Genomic DNA, 12,783 nt, shown 5'->3' with positions numbered 1-12,783 from the left:
GAGTGTTGCAAAGACCCTTGCCAGGTGACAGCGATATTGCAGCTCCAGATTGCGGCAGAACCTTCCAAGATGGTGGAGGATCTCGGCCCGACATTGGCGAGGACGGCAGTGACCTGAACCCTCCTAGGCGATGCGTGGAAGGTGAAGCGACTAGTGTTGGTAATGGCTGCGAGCTGCTTTGACTGGGCGAACGCTGAGGAAGCCCGGAGGTAGCTGTCTGCATAGCCTCATAGAATGCCTGAGACGAAGATGAGCTGTCTGGTATCAGATCCATGAAAGGTGTGCTGTCACGTCTAGGCTTGGTACGTGGCATCACCTCGGACGCGACGGTCTTATCTGGGAGTTGCTATCTCGCAGAAGACTCATCCACCCTCGATGATGCTGATGGGCTCTCTATCGACGGCAAAGGCTTCTCGCTCTGCCTCGGGAGCGAGGAAGGCATAGGCGCCGGACTGCTTGGTGTTGTTACCTGAGATGATAAAGGAGGCGCAGGTGGACTGCTAATCCCTGCCGACGCAGATCCCTGTGCCTTTCGCAGCTTTCGCAGTCTCTTGGCTTCGGCCTCGTCCTCCACTTTCTTCTGATAAATAATTTGCTGCTTCAGTATGGTGGTTCGTATCAACTTCCGCATTGCCGCTGCATCTACAGTGCAAGCCAATCCCTCATCGGCGGCTCCAGCCTTTCTTGGTAGAACCTTTCGAATGAAAGCTTCAGGGTCCCGCATCAGTGCCTCAACATAAGACATCAGGAACACGCCACAATCCCAGTAGTTGTCTTGGAGTGGGATGTTCTTGGCAGTCCGGCCCATGTTGGGCATCTCTATTTCCAGACCCTTCCTGTGCTTGGCTTCGTGCTCCAAGTACTTTTTCAGTGCCGTACAGACTGGAGAGTGGGAACTTCCCAACGAATCGAACGTGATGATGCACGGGTCTTTCCCAGTGATTATGGGAGAGTCCTTGCTCTTGAGAGATCCGTTAACTGTGTCTCTGTCCTTGACATCGGAACTTTTGCCAATTGTTTTGTTGGGCTTGCGCTGAGGCTCCAAGTCGCTCGTAATCAGGCAGATGTCATCATCCTCGGCATCCCTTGGCGCAGATACCTGTAGAGTGGATGACGGGCCCCCCTCTTCGTCATCATCGATCGAGATTGCTATCGTGCCGTCTAATGTGCTCTGGAGTGGTTTTCCTAGCGACAACCGTCCTAGATTGTTGGACATATCGGTCCCAGGGGACAAGTGGGAAGATGCCTTGACTGGCACCACCTCAGGCGAACTGCCAGACACCTCTTGCGCGATGTGACCTGATTCGGAAACGCCAGCCACGTCTGCAGAAGCGCGAGGCTCGCGTTGATGATCATTAAGCGGAGATGCGTCCTGACATTTCTCGTCCGTCGGCAGTAACTTTCCAGGGTTACAGATAACTGCCACGTACCAGTGGGAATTCTCATTCACAGGCACGACTATATAGTCGTAGGAGAACAGATCCACCCTGTTAGTCCAGCTTTTGACTTTTTCATAATTGATACCTTTCTTGTTAGGTGTCGATTTAAGTCGGTCCCAAAAGAAAGAGCTTTGGAAGTAAAAACGCTTGGCTATTTCAGCATCCTTGTTCCGCACGGCTTCGTGCAGATACTGCAGATAAAAACTAATGATGCTGTCGTTCAGCAGCTCGCCTTCCTCAAGACGCCCGATGTCGCCCTTGTGAATCGTTGTCCGAAATTGGGACAAGTCGACACGCCACTCCTTGTCCCAGCCAGGATTCTCCTGAGTCCACAACTTGGGTTTTGGTTTTGGTGATGGACTTCGGGAAGTGGGTTCAAAGCTCTGGGTCAGGTCAAAAGTGTTCTTGGAAGTTTGCCTTGATCGAAGGGACCTCTGATTTGGTTGCGCAGCGGTCCCTTTTGAGCGCTTTTCGTTTTCTGATTCGATCACATCCGGCTTTTTCTGGGCTATGAGCCCATCTATCAGTTTTGGTCGACGATGGGCTTGTGGTAGACGATCGGTTTGACCCCTAGATTCCTCCCCATTCGCAACCCTGCGTAGCTTTTGGTTGTGTTCTAGCAGCTGAACATCTTCTGCATCAGTGGGCTTCCGTTGCATCTTCTGGTCCTTTGCGGCTTTGATTTCATGACGCTGGTGGTCGAATATCTTCTTGAGAGAATCTAGATCGCTCTCCTCGAACTTGACATCGGTTTTGCTCCCTTTTTGCTCCCTTAACCAGCCCAAGAGCCTTTCGATGTCAGCATAGCTTGAGAACTCAAGAAAAAGCCTTGGAGCCAGTGCTTTCCCGCCAGAACTAGTCCCTCCCCGGAGTTCCAAAGCAATTTGAGAACTGCGGGTGTTCCAAAGGACCTTGTGAAGCTGCGCGACGATGACTGCTAGCCAGTCGGAATGGGTTGACTGTTCCGTACCATCTTGTTGGTAGGCATTGAATACGGGTCCCGAGGCACCGGTCTCCAACTTGAGGATCTGTCTATCTGAGCAAAAATAATGTGGTCCACGGAACGCTTGCATTAGATTAAGAGGACTGAGTGAAGGCAGCTTCTTATCGACAGCACGGGATGAGCTGAACTTGGTCGGCTTGATATCAGCCCTGGAAACGACATCTTGCCTCGGATGAGTGGTGGGGTTCTTTTGTTGTACCCGAGCCTTTTTGCTTGGTCTTTGCGACTTTTGATCATTCAACTCGTCCTCCTCATCGTTCCTTACTCGTTTGCTCTGAGCTTCATCAGAAATGGTAATAGAAAAGTCGAGGATCATTGGTCGAATCGGGTTGTTCTGTGATTTGTTTCGCTTAGGCGAGTCATCCTTAGTAAGATCCACTGGAGCCGAGTTGCGCTTGCGTCGATACTGGCAGATATCGCTGTCGTCCCCGGCCAGCTCGTCGTCATCGTTTATCCGATCATGTGCCAATTCTTTGACAGTCTGGCCCTGGGATATAAGATGGCTTTTCCGCTTGATATTGCCCATAAGCTCTCCTACTGGTCTCGCTGGTCTGCGATTCCGTCCGTTACCAGACTTGAATCCTGCCTGTTTCACAGTATTACGATATTCGGCGACATTCTTGTCGTGCTTTTGTGACGAACGACGATTTCCTCCACCCCCAGGCAAGCTGTCGCAGTCGAGCTCTGTGGCGCTCGCCTGGCTGCCTTCGGATTTCAATACAAATGAAGCATTGTTATATGTTGTGTCGTTTGTGGACGATGGCCTAGTTCGCTCTTGGGCTTGGCTTGGAAGACTGCTCGTCGCGGTTGGGTTGGATGCCGGCGTGATTTTGTCATGTGGCTTGAAGCCCCCAACCTGTTTTGGGTCAGCTTTCTCGGATCTCATCCAGATACCCAGAACAGTACTGACCCGAGCCGAAAAGCCCATGTTTGGCGAGGAAGTCCCGCCGCAGGGCTGGTTGGTGCTGCCGCTGATCGGCCACAATCCTTTCACCAAAAGTATGAAGACATCGAACGTGTTTCCAACGGCACGTGTTGATTTGACGTGGAGGCCCAATAAGAGTTCGTGGCTCTGGCCTATCTCGAAAGCAGAGCTGGCGTAGAACCGCACGATCTCCAAGTCGGGGGTGAGATGTTCTGGCAGGAGTTGATGCCGTGCGAACCGTCGTTCGAGAAGGCAACCTTGTGGTCGAGAGAGCGCAGATGCTCTTTCGGGGCTGCGTCAAGGTCCGGGCAGAGCAAATAACGCATGCGAAAGAAAATAAATATGATCGGGTGAAAGACGTGGTCGACAAACAAAATCAAAGTCGGCAAGTTGTAGGAGGAGCGGGGCACGCCACAGTTTTTGTCGTTGTTCGTCACTGCCGGAAGAGGTCGGTCAGCTGAGAAAGTTCACGCAGCTAATACATGCGGGAAAAAACAACCCGGCATGCGAGGCAACTTACCGAGTTTCCTTGGACGGACGTGCCGCCTAGGAAGTGGTGAAAGTTTTCTTGCAGGCTATGAGGCACATTGACCGGCTTATCAACGGTGCACTTGGAAATTCTAAGCCGTGATTGCCAGCATCAAAAATGGTATCCTTTTTTTGAGACTGGGGTTAGGTACGGCCATACCCTTGTTAACTGTGGATGGCTACAACAATGGCATGGTTCCAAAGGTACAACCTAAGGTAGGTACGTACCTCCCCAACGTGAGCAAACAAACCTAGTCGGGTGGAAAAGGCGGGTACTTAAACGGCTAGCCCCACTTGCCGCCAATCACGCGTCCACGTGATGAGCATCCATTGTCCCTGTCCGTCCCTTATTACTTTGAATGCCTACCTAAGATGGATAAGGTAGCCCGTCTTTGAATTGTCCCCATTGACTGATAACCATATTTCAGATACAGCCAGCGACGGAGAACTTTGGATTAAGGTTCTTCAACCAGAAGCCAGAATCCCCTGTACAATAATACAATTTTTACCGACTTAACAATAACAGACTTGTTCCAATCCCTTCCTTGTCCTTCAGCTTTGGCCTCGTTGACATCACGTGTTTGACATACGTTACATAATCCCTTCTACATCTCCAGCACGCAAGCAAGCCAATCAATCAATAGCTTCATCATCAGATCAGACTTTCTAGGCTCAATTGTCAAGACATCCTTGCCTTTCAAACATGGTGGACGCCAACGCGTCGGCCTGGGCCACCCAGATACCAGGGAGCGACTTTAGCCAAATGTCTGCATCAGGTCCAAACAACGACACGAGGCAGAGCCAGGAGCCTTCTGCTGTCGATAACCTACTGGCAGGAATGCATACCATACCAGATAATACAAACAGCCAGGATAACGGATCGTCGGTTGTCCATGAACTCATGGCAGGGCTGCGTGAGTTTCAATCACGGCCTCCCGATGCTTTCGAAGGTCCTGGCCTGCAATCAGCACTACAGCACTTAGAGCAAATGGGCCAGCCAGATCCTGTATTATCAACCATCTCCCCATCGGAACTGATGGGATCTACCAACCCAGATATGGCTCAGACTTCATTACTGTCAATACCTGGTCAAGACCCTCTCACATTACCTGTGCTCGGATCCTTAAATACCCTCGAGTCATCAGAATCAGATGAGGACCCAAATGAAGAAGATGAAGAAGATGAAGAAGAGGATAACAACGAATATCTGGTCACCTTGTCACTGGCTGCCAACATGCGCCCCGCGTATTTGAGGAAGATTGCCAGCGAGAAAGATGCTATCACTGAGCTGATGACAGCTATGTCGCATGCAAGGGAACCCGATGCGGCAGCTGTTGATGCATGCAGAAAGGTCTTGGCTGGGCTCTTGGATGTATGCGACTTGCCTAGCTTCGACGGTGGTGTGGGCGATCTTTCGGGGGAGGCTATGACGAGGCACGCAACCGGCACGAACAGCAAGATGCTGTTTGTTTATGAATTACTGCATGCGCTTCGGGATGCGCCATTACAGGTCTTGATTCTTGTTAGACCTGGTCGCGCATACGACTATTTGGAGGCCATCCTCAAGAATGACGGATTCAAATTTCGTCGAGCGGAGAACTCGCAATCGCAGAACGAAGATGCTGGTCCACTTAGTGTTATTCTTGCGTCAACAGAACAAAGCCCGGCCTTGCACCCCTCTTTCGCTAATGTCGTCATTGGATATGATGAAGCCTCCAGATCGAGTGGGCTTTTGACACCATATATTGTCTCGAGTAGTGAGAGGAGACCGATGGTGTTGACACTGGTGGCGAGCTATACAGTTGAACACCTCGACGTGGTGATGACCCGGAAAATGGAGTCGATTGAAAGGCTAAATGCTCTATTTCTGAGCACCTTGCAAATATGGAGCAATCTCATAAACCCCCCTTTCCTCGGTCCACGGGGGCACCCGCACGAAATCGCGCAGAACTTTGCCTCTCTTATCCAGGATCCAAGCTATAACTGGGCATGGCGGCCGGAAATAATACCTGAATCGGCTCTTGATGTCTTCGAAAGCTCACAGGCCGACCAGCTTGCTAACATCGCTAGGATTTCGAGCAGTCTTGAGCAACCGATTGAGCCATCACGGTCGGCGAGTCGCAAACGCGAATTGGAGGATGGTGATGATCGAAGAGACGGCGCCAAACGCGCCAGGGGTATCTCGGGCTCTTTGCTAGAAGACTCTCGCCGGCGACCGCAATTTAGCGAAGAAGTCGAGTCGGTTCTGTCGCAACTGCCCATATCAAATGGACCCGTAGCCGAGATCAGCGTGGCTCACATCGAAGCTATAGTCAGGGAGAACGAGGCTTTGAAGGAGAAGTTGAGAGAAAAGGCAAAAATTTCATCCGCGCTTGCCAACAGGCTGGACGCACTGAACAAGGAACACCAGGGCTACATCAGGACGTTCAACGTGTTCCAGAAAAGGTACATGGAAGCAGTTGGTGATCGTGGCAAGTTTGAAAAGGACCGAGACGTGGCCTTTTCCCAGGTGGAAAAGATAAAATCAGAAGCAGCGGCAGCTAAGAGCACAATTGAGGCTTTGAAAGAGGAGAACTCAGGTCTCAGGGATCAGCTACACGAAGCGACTACGGCGCTGGCCAAGTCGGAGGTGCCGGATCTCGCCAAGCTCGGGCAACTGCAGCAGAAGCTCCAAGAAGCCGAGACGATACTGGTTGGGCTGGAAAAGAAGCTCACAGTGCAGGACAAGGACCTCGAGCATGCGCGCAATGCATACCAAGAGGCCAGCAGCCGAGCGGCGGAGCTTGGAAACGAAAACCGCGCGCTCGCGGCCGACAAGGCGGTGCTCACGCAAAAGGCCAGCGAGAACCGCGTCAGAATACACGAGATACAGACGAGCAACGAGCGGATCGATTTCGACTTCGTCAGGCGCCAGGCCGAGGCGACGTTGGCCGAACGTGAGCGCGAGCTGGAGAAGCTGCGGGACGAGCTTCGAACGCTCAAGGGCAGACGCGAGACTAGGGGTCAGAGCGTACCCCGTAGCCCCCGGCTGGGCGTCATGAGCCCGCGCGGCAACGGCAACGGCGGGGCTGCCGGTGCCCGTAGCAGGGGGACGAGCCCCATCCCGGCCATGTTTGGGGACATCGGGATGATGAGTGGGTTCCAGGGGAATCCGCGGATTGATCAGATACGGCGTGGTTGATTGCGAATGGTATGAAATTCTTTCCGTAATATTCTAGGTAGATATTTGCACATCTTTACAGTTTTCGAGTTCGGTGACGGTCACCAGATTGTGGCCACCAGCTCATGATTATTATTATTATTATTTCCAAATATCATCTGACCTCTGGTTTTGTACTTTGCATATCCCTATTATTATTATTTTTTTTTCCTTCTTTCATGGGACCTAGATTTAACATTAACCAACATAATTATCAATAATGGGAAACGTATCGGTAGCCTTGCGTCACGAAGCATCAAGATGATCGCCTGCCTGCATATGAGATATGTTTAGGAGACGCTAAGGCGAGAACCGAATCTAAAGAAATATGTCTAGAAAGTTGTGTGTGTGTGAACATGTACATGTTGCTACAAGCGCCAGTGGGGATCTCGATGTGTCTCTTTTTTTTTTTTGTTCGAGGGTTGTTGCCTGGGGGTATCGCACAAAGACCTCAAAGACTCTTTCCCCCAAATTATTTTTCTCGGCACGTCTAGCTCCGCTGCCTTTTGCTGTGCACTTGTACACGGAGAGTCACATGGTCGAGCTCTCCCACCCCTCCCACGTCTAAGATCAGTATCCTGTTGAACCGCCTAATATAACAGTAGGAAGGCTTAGTGTGTTGCCTCCTCGCCCTCAGGGTAAAGGTCCTCCTTGAGCGGGATGCCCAGCTCCTCCCTCAGGGGCTTGAGCTCCTCCAGGTACTGCTTGTACTGGCCGTCGTTCTCGACCTTGGCCTTGATACCTGATGCAACCCAACATACGTCAGTAAATAGTACGGGCAACGGGACGATGCTGCAATCCCGTGTGCAATCGGCTTCATAATCGCAAGCAGAGAACTAACCCTCAAAGATACGGACGGCAGTCGCGAAGTCGTTAACTCTCCTGGCGGCCTTAAGGGCGGCCTTCAGAACCTCGGGAGAGGGCACGAGATCGTAGGCGAAAGCGTTGTTCAGGTTACGCTAGAGAGCAAAAGCATTAACAGTCAGTTCAGCTCCAGATGGTGGCGAACTGGTAGGAAGCTAGACGCAAGCTTACCTGAAGCTCGAAAACGTCCTGGACAGCCTCAAACTCCTGCTCGTACCTGTTTTAGGTAGTTTGTGTTAGCAATTGGGGGGTTATGACTCTGACATCCGAGCCATCGACGATGTAGAGCTCGGGCAAATGATAATCGGCAGCAGGGTGCCAAGCCAAGCCGCTTCTCAATTGCCTGTAGGGCGCAAGTAGTAGTATAGCAGCTGGCCCGACACCTCCCGATCCCTTCCGCGATAACATTTGAACGTCTGCCGTCGGTACATAGAGACCCGTATCGTACCTGGCACTGAACTCCTCAAAGGTCTCCTCGGCATGGGGGCCGGCGCGCAGACGAGCTGAGGTGCTGAAGCTGTTGTTGGAGTTGACCGCAGAAAGAGCCGGGGTGATGATGGCAGCGCGGGCAGCCATGGAAGGACGGGCGACAGCGTGGGCGCGGAGGAAAGCGGTAGCCGGGCCCCGGGCCGCAATTCGCAGAAGTGATGCCGACATTATTGATGGTTTGGGAAGTTTGTGGGAGGATGGGAGTTTTTTCTCAATCAAGAGACTATTTAACTGAGATCGGCGGCCGGAGGGATCAATTGACAAGCCAATTGAGCTTCTTCCGGTGGTCGGTCGAGCTATACAAAAGGATGGCGTGCTGTGATGGTTAATGACTTTTGGTGGACTACGGATCGAACGATGTTTTCGTGATGCTTGGAAGCTTTCGGCGTCTCAACAGGCCCAGATTTGATTGGCTGCCTGAGGCTACCATAGGTACCTAGTTTTCTGGGAGCTGTTTGCCTGGAAGAAGCTTGCTCCACCTTAAATTTGTAGTCGGCCAATCAACTTGGCTGGATTTCCGGTGTTCACCCGCACGTTCCAACTTCCGTAAGGTACGGTACCTTTGGGCTTGTTTTGGGTACCTGCTTCGAATATTGACGTGCCCAACGGTCACGTGCTGTTTCTCCAAATTCCATTAGAATTGAAGCCACGTCATGATGGAGACTTTCTGCACCGTCGCGCGAACCCTTGCATAGCGTGGACATGTCTCTATTTTCTTCAAAAAATTTACCATCGAGAACGTTGCTAACCAATAAGAAGTATGACGACAGATTCTCCTGGTGTACAAACAGGGTCGATTCTGTCAAATATTAGATAGTGGAGCGAAGGAAAAAAAATACTAAGCACGAATAAGAAATTATCACATGGCAGTAAATGATGGGAAAATCCCAGAATCCCGGTTGTGTTTGGGTTTGTTGGCCTCTATTGTATAATTTGAGGGTGGGGATTCATTCTCTCATTTGGAGTATCCGCCCCTTTTCACCAACCTTACAGGGGTTGAACGGTAAGACCTTGACGAAATATTTGCCTTGGCCTACCATTGCCATTATCATTTCATTAAACATTAAACCCGACCTCGAGAAGCCCGAGTCCTCCTTTTTTTTCACATCTTCCTGCTCACTTGTTTGTTCAGGATCTTGTCTTTTCTCTCGCCCTGATAGATGGTCAGCTAACCAGCCAACTAACTTTTTTTTTTTTTCTCGTTGTCGCCAATTGCTTCTTGTCACTCCTTTAAGACTTTCTTGGAACGTACTTTTTTTCTTCGTACTGTTTCTTGCGACGCGACTCGGTCACCTTAGTCCGCAGCATCCACTCACCTGTGTCCAGTCGTGGCATTGCATTTGCGATCCGATCTTTCCGAGTCCACAGTTCGGGTGCAGCCTCTTTTCTGACGACATTTTACCTGACAGAAAAGGGGAAAATTTTCAGACGGAATAATCTGTATGTCTTGATTTCAGTTGTCCGGCATACTTTTGTTGCCGACAGACACATCTACATATATTCTCCTTGGGTGTCACTTGCTAACGCACACCTCGCGGACGTTACATTAGATCTTGAATAGGTCTCGACGCATTGCGCACGTTCGAAAAATCCCCAATTGGACACAATGGCGGACTCAATACTAGACAAGATCCCCTTGCCGACTATCGATCGGCCCTTTGGTGTACACCTATGGCCCATCTTCAACAAGGCCTTCGAGGCTGTCGCTGGCTTCCCGGCTGATGACTTCCACTTCGAGGTCGGCAAGACGCCCATGTCGACCCTCAAGGAGACGGGTATCTTCATCGTCATCTACTACATTATAATCTTCGGCGGCAGGGAGTTGATGCGCAACCGCGAGCCCTTCAAACTCCGGTCGCTTTTCCTGATCCACAACTTCTACCTGACTTTTATCAGCGGCGCTCTCCTGGCTCTCTTCATTGAGCAGCTTGTCCCCACCATCGCGAGGCGTGGCCTCTTTTTCGCCGTGTGCGACAAGCAGGGTGGTTGGACTCAACCCTTGATCGTGCTGTACTACGTACGTTACTTCTGTTGGGATGATGGGGAAACACATGGGACGAACCTTTGGTACAGAAATACGATACTGACACGCTTGTGTTCAACAAAACAGCTTAACTACCTCACCAAGTACCTGGAACTTCTTGACACCGTCTTCCTGTTCCTCAAGAAGAAGCCCCTGAGTATGTACAAACACTAAACGAAACTAGGGTTAACCAACCCAGTCGATCAACCATCAAGCTAACTGGCTCAATAGCGTTCCTTCACTGCTACCACCATGGCGCTACCGCTTTCCTTTGCTACACCCAGCTGATCGGCTCGACTGCCGTCCAGTGGTCTGTCATCACACTGAACCTGATGGTCCACGTTGTCATGTACTGGTACTACTTCCAGAGCGCTCGTGGCATTAAGATCTGGTGGAAGGAGTGGATCACCCGTCTCCAAATCACACAGTTCGTTATCGACCTGGGTATGTCAAAAAATCTTTCCGTCATTTCTTGGCGCATCTTGTCTAGGTTTATTACCGAGGCTGCGGATTATCGGTGGGCCCAGAAAAGGGGTATTCAGCTCCACCAACTTGACATTGAGCACATGCTAACTCGGTCATCCCGGCAGGCTTCATCTACTTCGCCTCGTACACGTACTTCACCTCCACCTACTGGCCCTGGATGCCTAACGCGGGTGAGTGCGCCGGCGAGGAGTTTGCCGCGTTCGCCGGCATTGCTAGCATCTCGTCGTACCTGGTTCTGTTCATCTCGTTCTACCTTGCAACCTACAAGAAGGAGCGCAAGCCCCCGACTGCTCGCAAGTCACTGCGCCGCATGTCGCAGGCTCCCCTGCCCGACCCCCACAGCCTAATGGGCGCCGAGGGCTCTGGTACCCCCTCCAAGGCTGGCGCCAACGGTGTCTCTACTGGTGCTAAGACCAACGGTTCGTCGACCCCTCGCTCTCGCAAGGCGTAGGCGGTCAGGGTCCCTCTGAAGGATCGTCAAGAGACCAAAGAAGCTTAACAACTTGGCTTTATACGCAAACCTTGCTCGTCGGGTGAGGATGAGCATGGGGCAGAAGCCAGGCGACGTTTCAAGACATCAGGCCGTACTGCCAACGTGCGGTTTAATGATTTCCTGAAGGGGCAGGATCGGTCATGACAGCATATCAAGAGACATCCCGTGACGAGCTATTCAACTCAGTCCCAATCCTGGAAGGCGCCAAATTTCTCTCATATCGCCATCATGACAAGATATAAAAATTGGCGCGGATAAAATAACATTTTTAATGACGTTTGATGCGTGCGGGTTGGGACGGCTGATGGTATACACTTTAATGGTAAAGGGAACCTTGGGCGCAACTGGGGTGCGGGCTCTGGCTCAAACGTGGCAAAGATGAAAGTGAAGGGGATAATGGCACTGTGATCATCACCTTGCCTTCTTTATCATCATGCTTCTGCATTTGCCACTTGTCTTTTCTTTTTAATTTCCTATGTTCTCACTTGTCATATATGTCCATTTTAACGACGGCCTCACGCCAATGTTGCACCGGCATCTTACATATAAAACTTGGGCCGGCAGGTGTGGTGGAAGAGGTCATATAAACAATGCTAATATCGTCAAAAGTTTACTGCTGTTGAAACATGGGGCATTTGAAGTTATGCAGCTGGAGGATGTCGACAGTGACAGATGATGACCAGGACCTCAAACAAGTGTCCCAGGGACATGTGTTTCTGAAGGTTGGAGGCATCTTGACTGCCTGGTGGACAAGCTGGCAACACTGACAATGGATCTTTGGTGCGTGTGATTGGGGTAGGGATCGGGACTATCCGCGGGGCCCGGAATCGGGCAACGACGTTGACCCGGTATGAGATTAGAACGGCAAAGTATCGGTTTCGCAGGGCACGGAGAAGGCCACTGTTTCAACCACGGTTGTGATCAAAACCGGGTGAGTGCAGCCGGGCTCGGGAGCGCCGATCCATCCGATGCGGGACCATCAAGAACCTCCGTCTTTGTGGTGGTGGGGAGAGGGTAGTGTGAGATCTGTCATAACTGCCTGCCTAGTGCACTCGAAGAACTTATGTATGCAGTTTGCGGGAGATCTTCCTGTTTTTATCTGTCTCTTTCAGCTTATCTCTTCTTTTTTCAGCCTTTTTGACCTCCTTCCCTTAACGGTACTCATAGCCAAGCGGGTTCTTGGTGTTCAATGCCGCAAGGCTGTGCCAAGACTGGTGTTCTTGCCGCAAAGGGCCAGCGTGGCCGTTGTAGCACTTCTTTTTGTTATCATGCATCGATCTCGTCTCCTCTTTTTTTTTTTTTTTTTTTTTTTTTTTTTTTTTTTTTTTTTTTTT

General features: G+C 51.0%; 4 protein-coding genes across 4 annotated transcripts; 2 read left to right on the top strand and 2 right to left on the bottom strand.

The window, feature by feature from the left end:
- Window positions 1-106: 106 nt before the first annotated feature.
- PgNI_07711 (uncharacterized protein) lies at window positions 107-3,912 on the bottom strand (the record flags this gene model as incomplete). Its single annotated transcript, XM_031127721.1, has 4 exons — window positions 107-3,298; window positions 3,353-3,579; window positions 3,606-3,803; window positions 3,888-3,912. Coding segments are annotated over 4 exons (3,402 nt in total), but the record flags the coding sequence as incomplete, so codon positions are not given.
- Window positions 3,913-4,598: 686 nt separating this feature from the next.
- Window positions 4,599-7,076, top strand: PgNI_07710 (uncharacterized protein; the record flags this gene model as incomplete). Its single annotated transcript, XM_031127720.1, has 1 exon — window positions 4,599-7,076. The coding sequence occupies one exon, from the start codon at window positions 4,599-4,601 to the stop codon at window positions 7,074-7,076; it is 2,478 nt and encodes an 825-aa protein (XP_030980690.1).
- A 116-nt stretch (window positions 7,077-7,192) lies between these two features.
- Window positions 7,193-8,801, bottom strand: PgNI_07709 (uncharacterized protein). The gene is made up of 4 exons (XM_031127719.1): window positions 8,407-8,801; window positions 8,130-8,175; window positions 7,936-8,053; window positions 7,193-7,836 (listed from the first exon to the last, which is right to left on the bottom strand). The coding sequence occupies exons 1-4, from the start codon at window positions 8,613-8,615 to the stop codon at window positions 7,706-7,708; spliced, it is 504 nt and encodes a 167-aa protein (XP_030981349.1). The 5' UTR covers window positions 8,616-8,801; the 3' UTR covers window positions 7,193-7,705.
- A 591-nt stretch (window positions 8,802-9,392) lies between these two features.
- Window positions 9,393-12,105, top strand: PgNI_07708 (uncharacterized protein). The gene is made up of 5 exons (XM_031127718.1): window positions 9,393-9,887; window positions 9,998-10,464; window positions 10,558-10,627; window positions 10,702-10,914; window positions 11,061-12,105. Exons 2-5 carry the CDS (start codon window positions 10,054-10,056, stop codon window positions 11,405-11,407), a joined length of 1,041 nt encoding a protein of 346 aa, XP_030981350.1. The 5' UTR covers window positions 9,393-9,887; window positions 9,998-10,053; the 3' UTR covers window positions 11,408-12,105.
- Window positions 12,106-12,783: the final 678 nt, after the last annotated feature.

This window comes from Pyricularia grisea (genome assembly GCF_004355905.1).
Source record: "Pyricularia grisea strain NI907 chromosome Unknown Pyricularia_grisea_NI907_Scaffold_4, whole genome shotgun sequence".
NCBI lineage: Eukaryota > Fungi > Ascomycota > Sordariomycetes > Magnaporthales > Pyriculariaceae > Pyricularia > Pyricularia grisea.
Note: the sequence above shows the minus strand (reverse complement) of the source record. Positions and strands in the feature narration are given on the sequence as shown.

What these genes read in the sequence shown, in the direction of transcription:
- PgNI_07709 (XM_031127719.1), bottom strand. Translation starts at nt 8,615, where the DNA reads ATGTCGGCATCACTTCTGCGAATTGCGGCCCGGGGCCCGGCTACCGCT. An exon ending in TTTGAGGAGTTCAGTGCCAG is followed by an intron (nt 8,176 to 8,406) that starts GTACGATACGGG and finishes TACCTAAAACAG; the next exon opens with GTACGAGCAGGAGTTTGAGG. An exon ending in TGCCGTCCGTATCTTTGAGG is followed by an intron (nt 7,837 to 7,935) that starts GTTAGTTCTCTG and finishes GGGTTGCATCAG; the next exon opens with GTATCAAGGCCAAGGTCGAG.
- PgNI_07708 (XM_031127718.1), top strand. Translation starts at nt 10,054, where the DNA reads ATGGCGGACTCAATACTAGACAAGATCCCCTTGCCGACTATCGATCGG. An exon ending in CCTTGATCGTGCTGTACTAC is followed by an intron (nt 10,465 to 10,557) that starts GTACGTTACTTC and finishes TCAACAAAACAG; the next exon opens with CTTAACTACCTCACCAAGTA. An exon ending in CCTCAAGAAGAAGCCCCTGA is followed by an intron (nt 10,628 to 10,701) that starts GTATGTACAAAC and finishes CTGGCTCAATAG; the next exon opens with CGTTCCTTCACTGCTACCAC.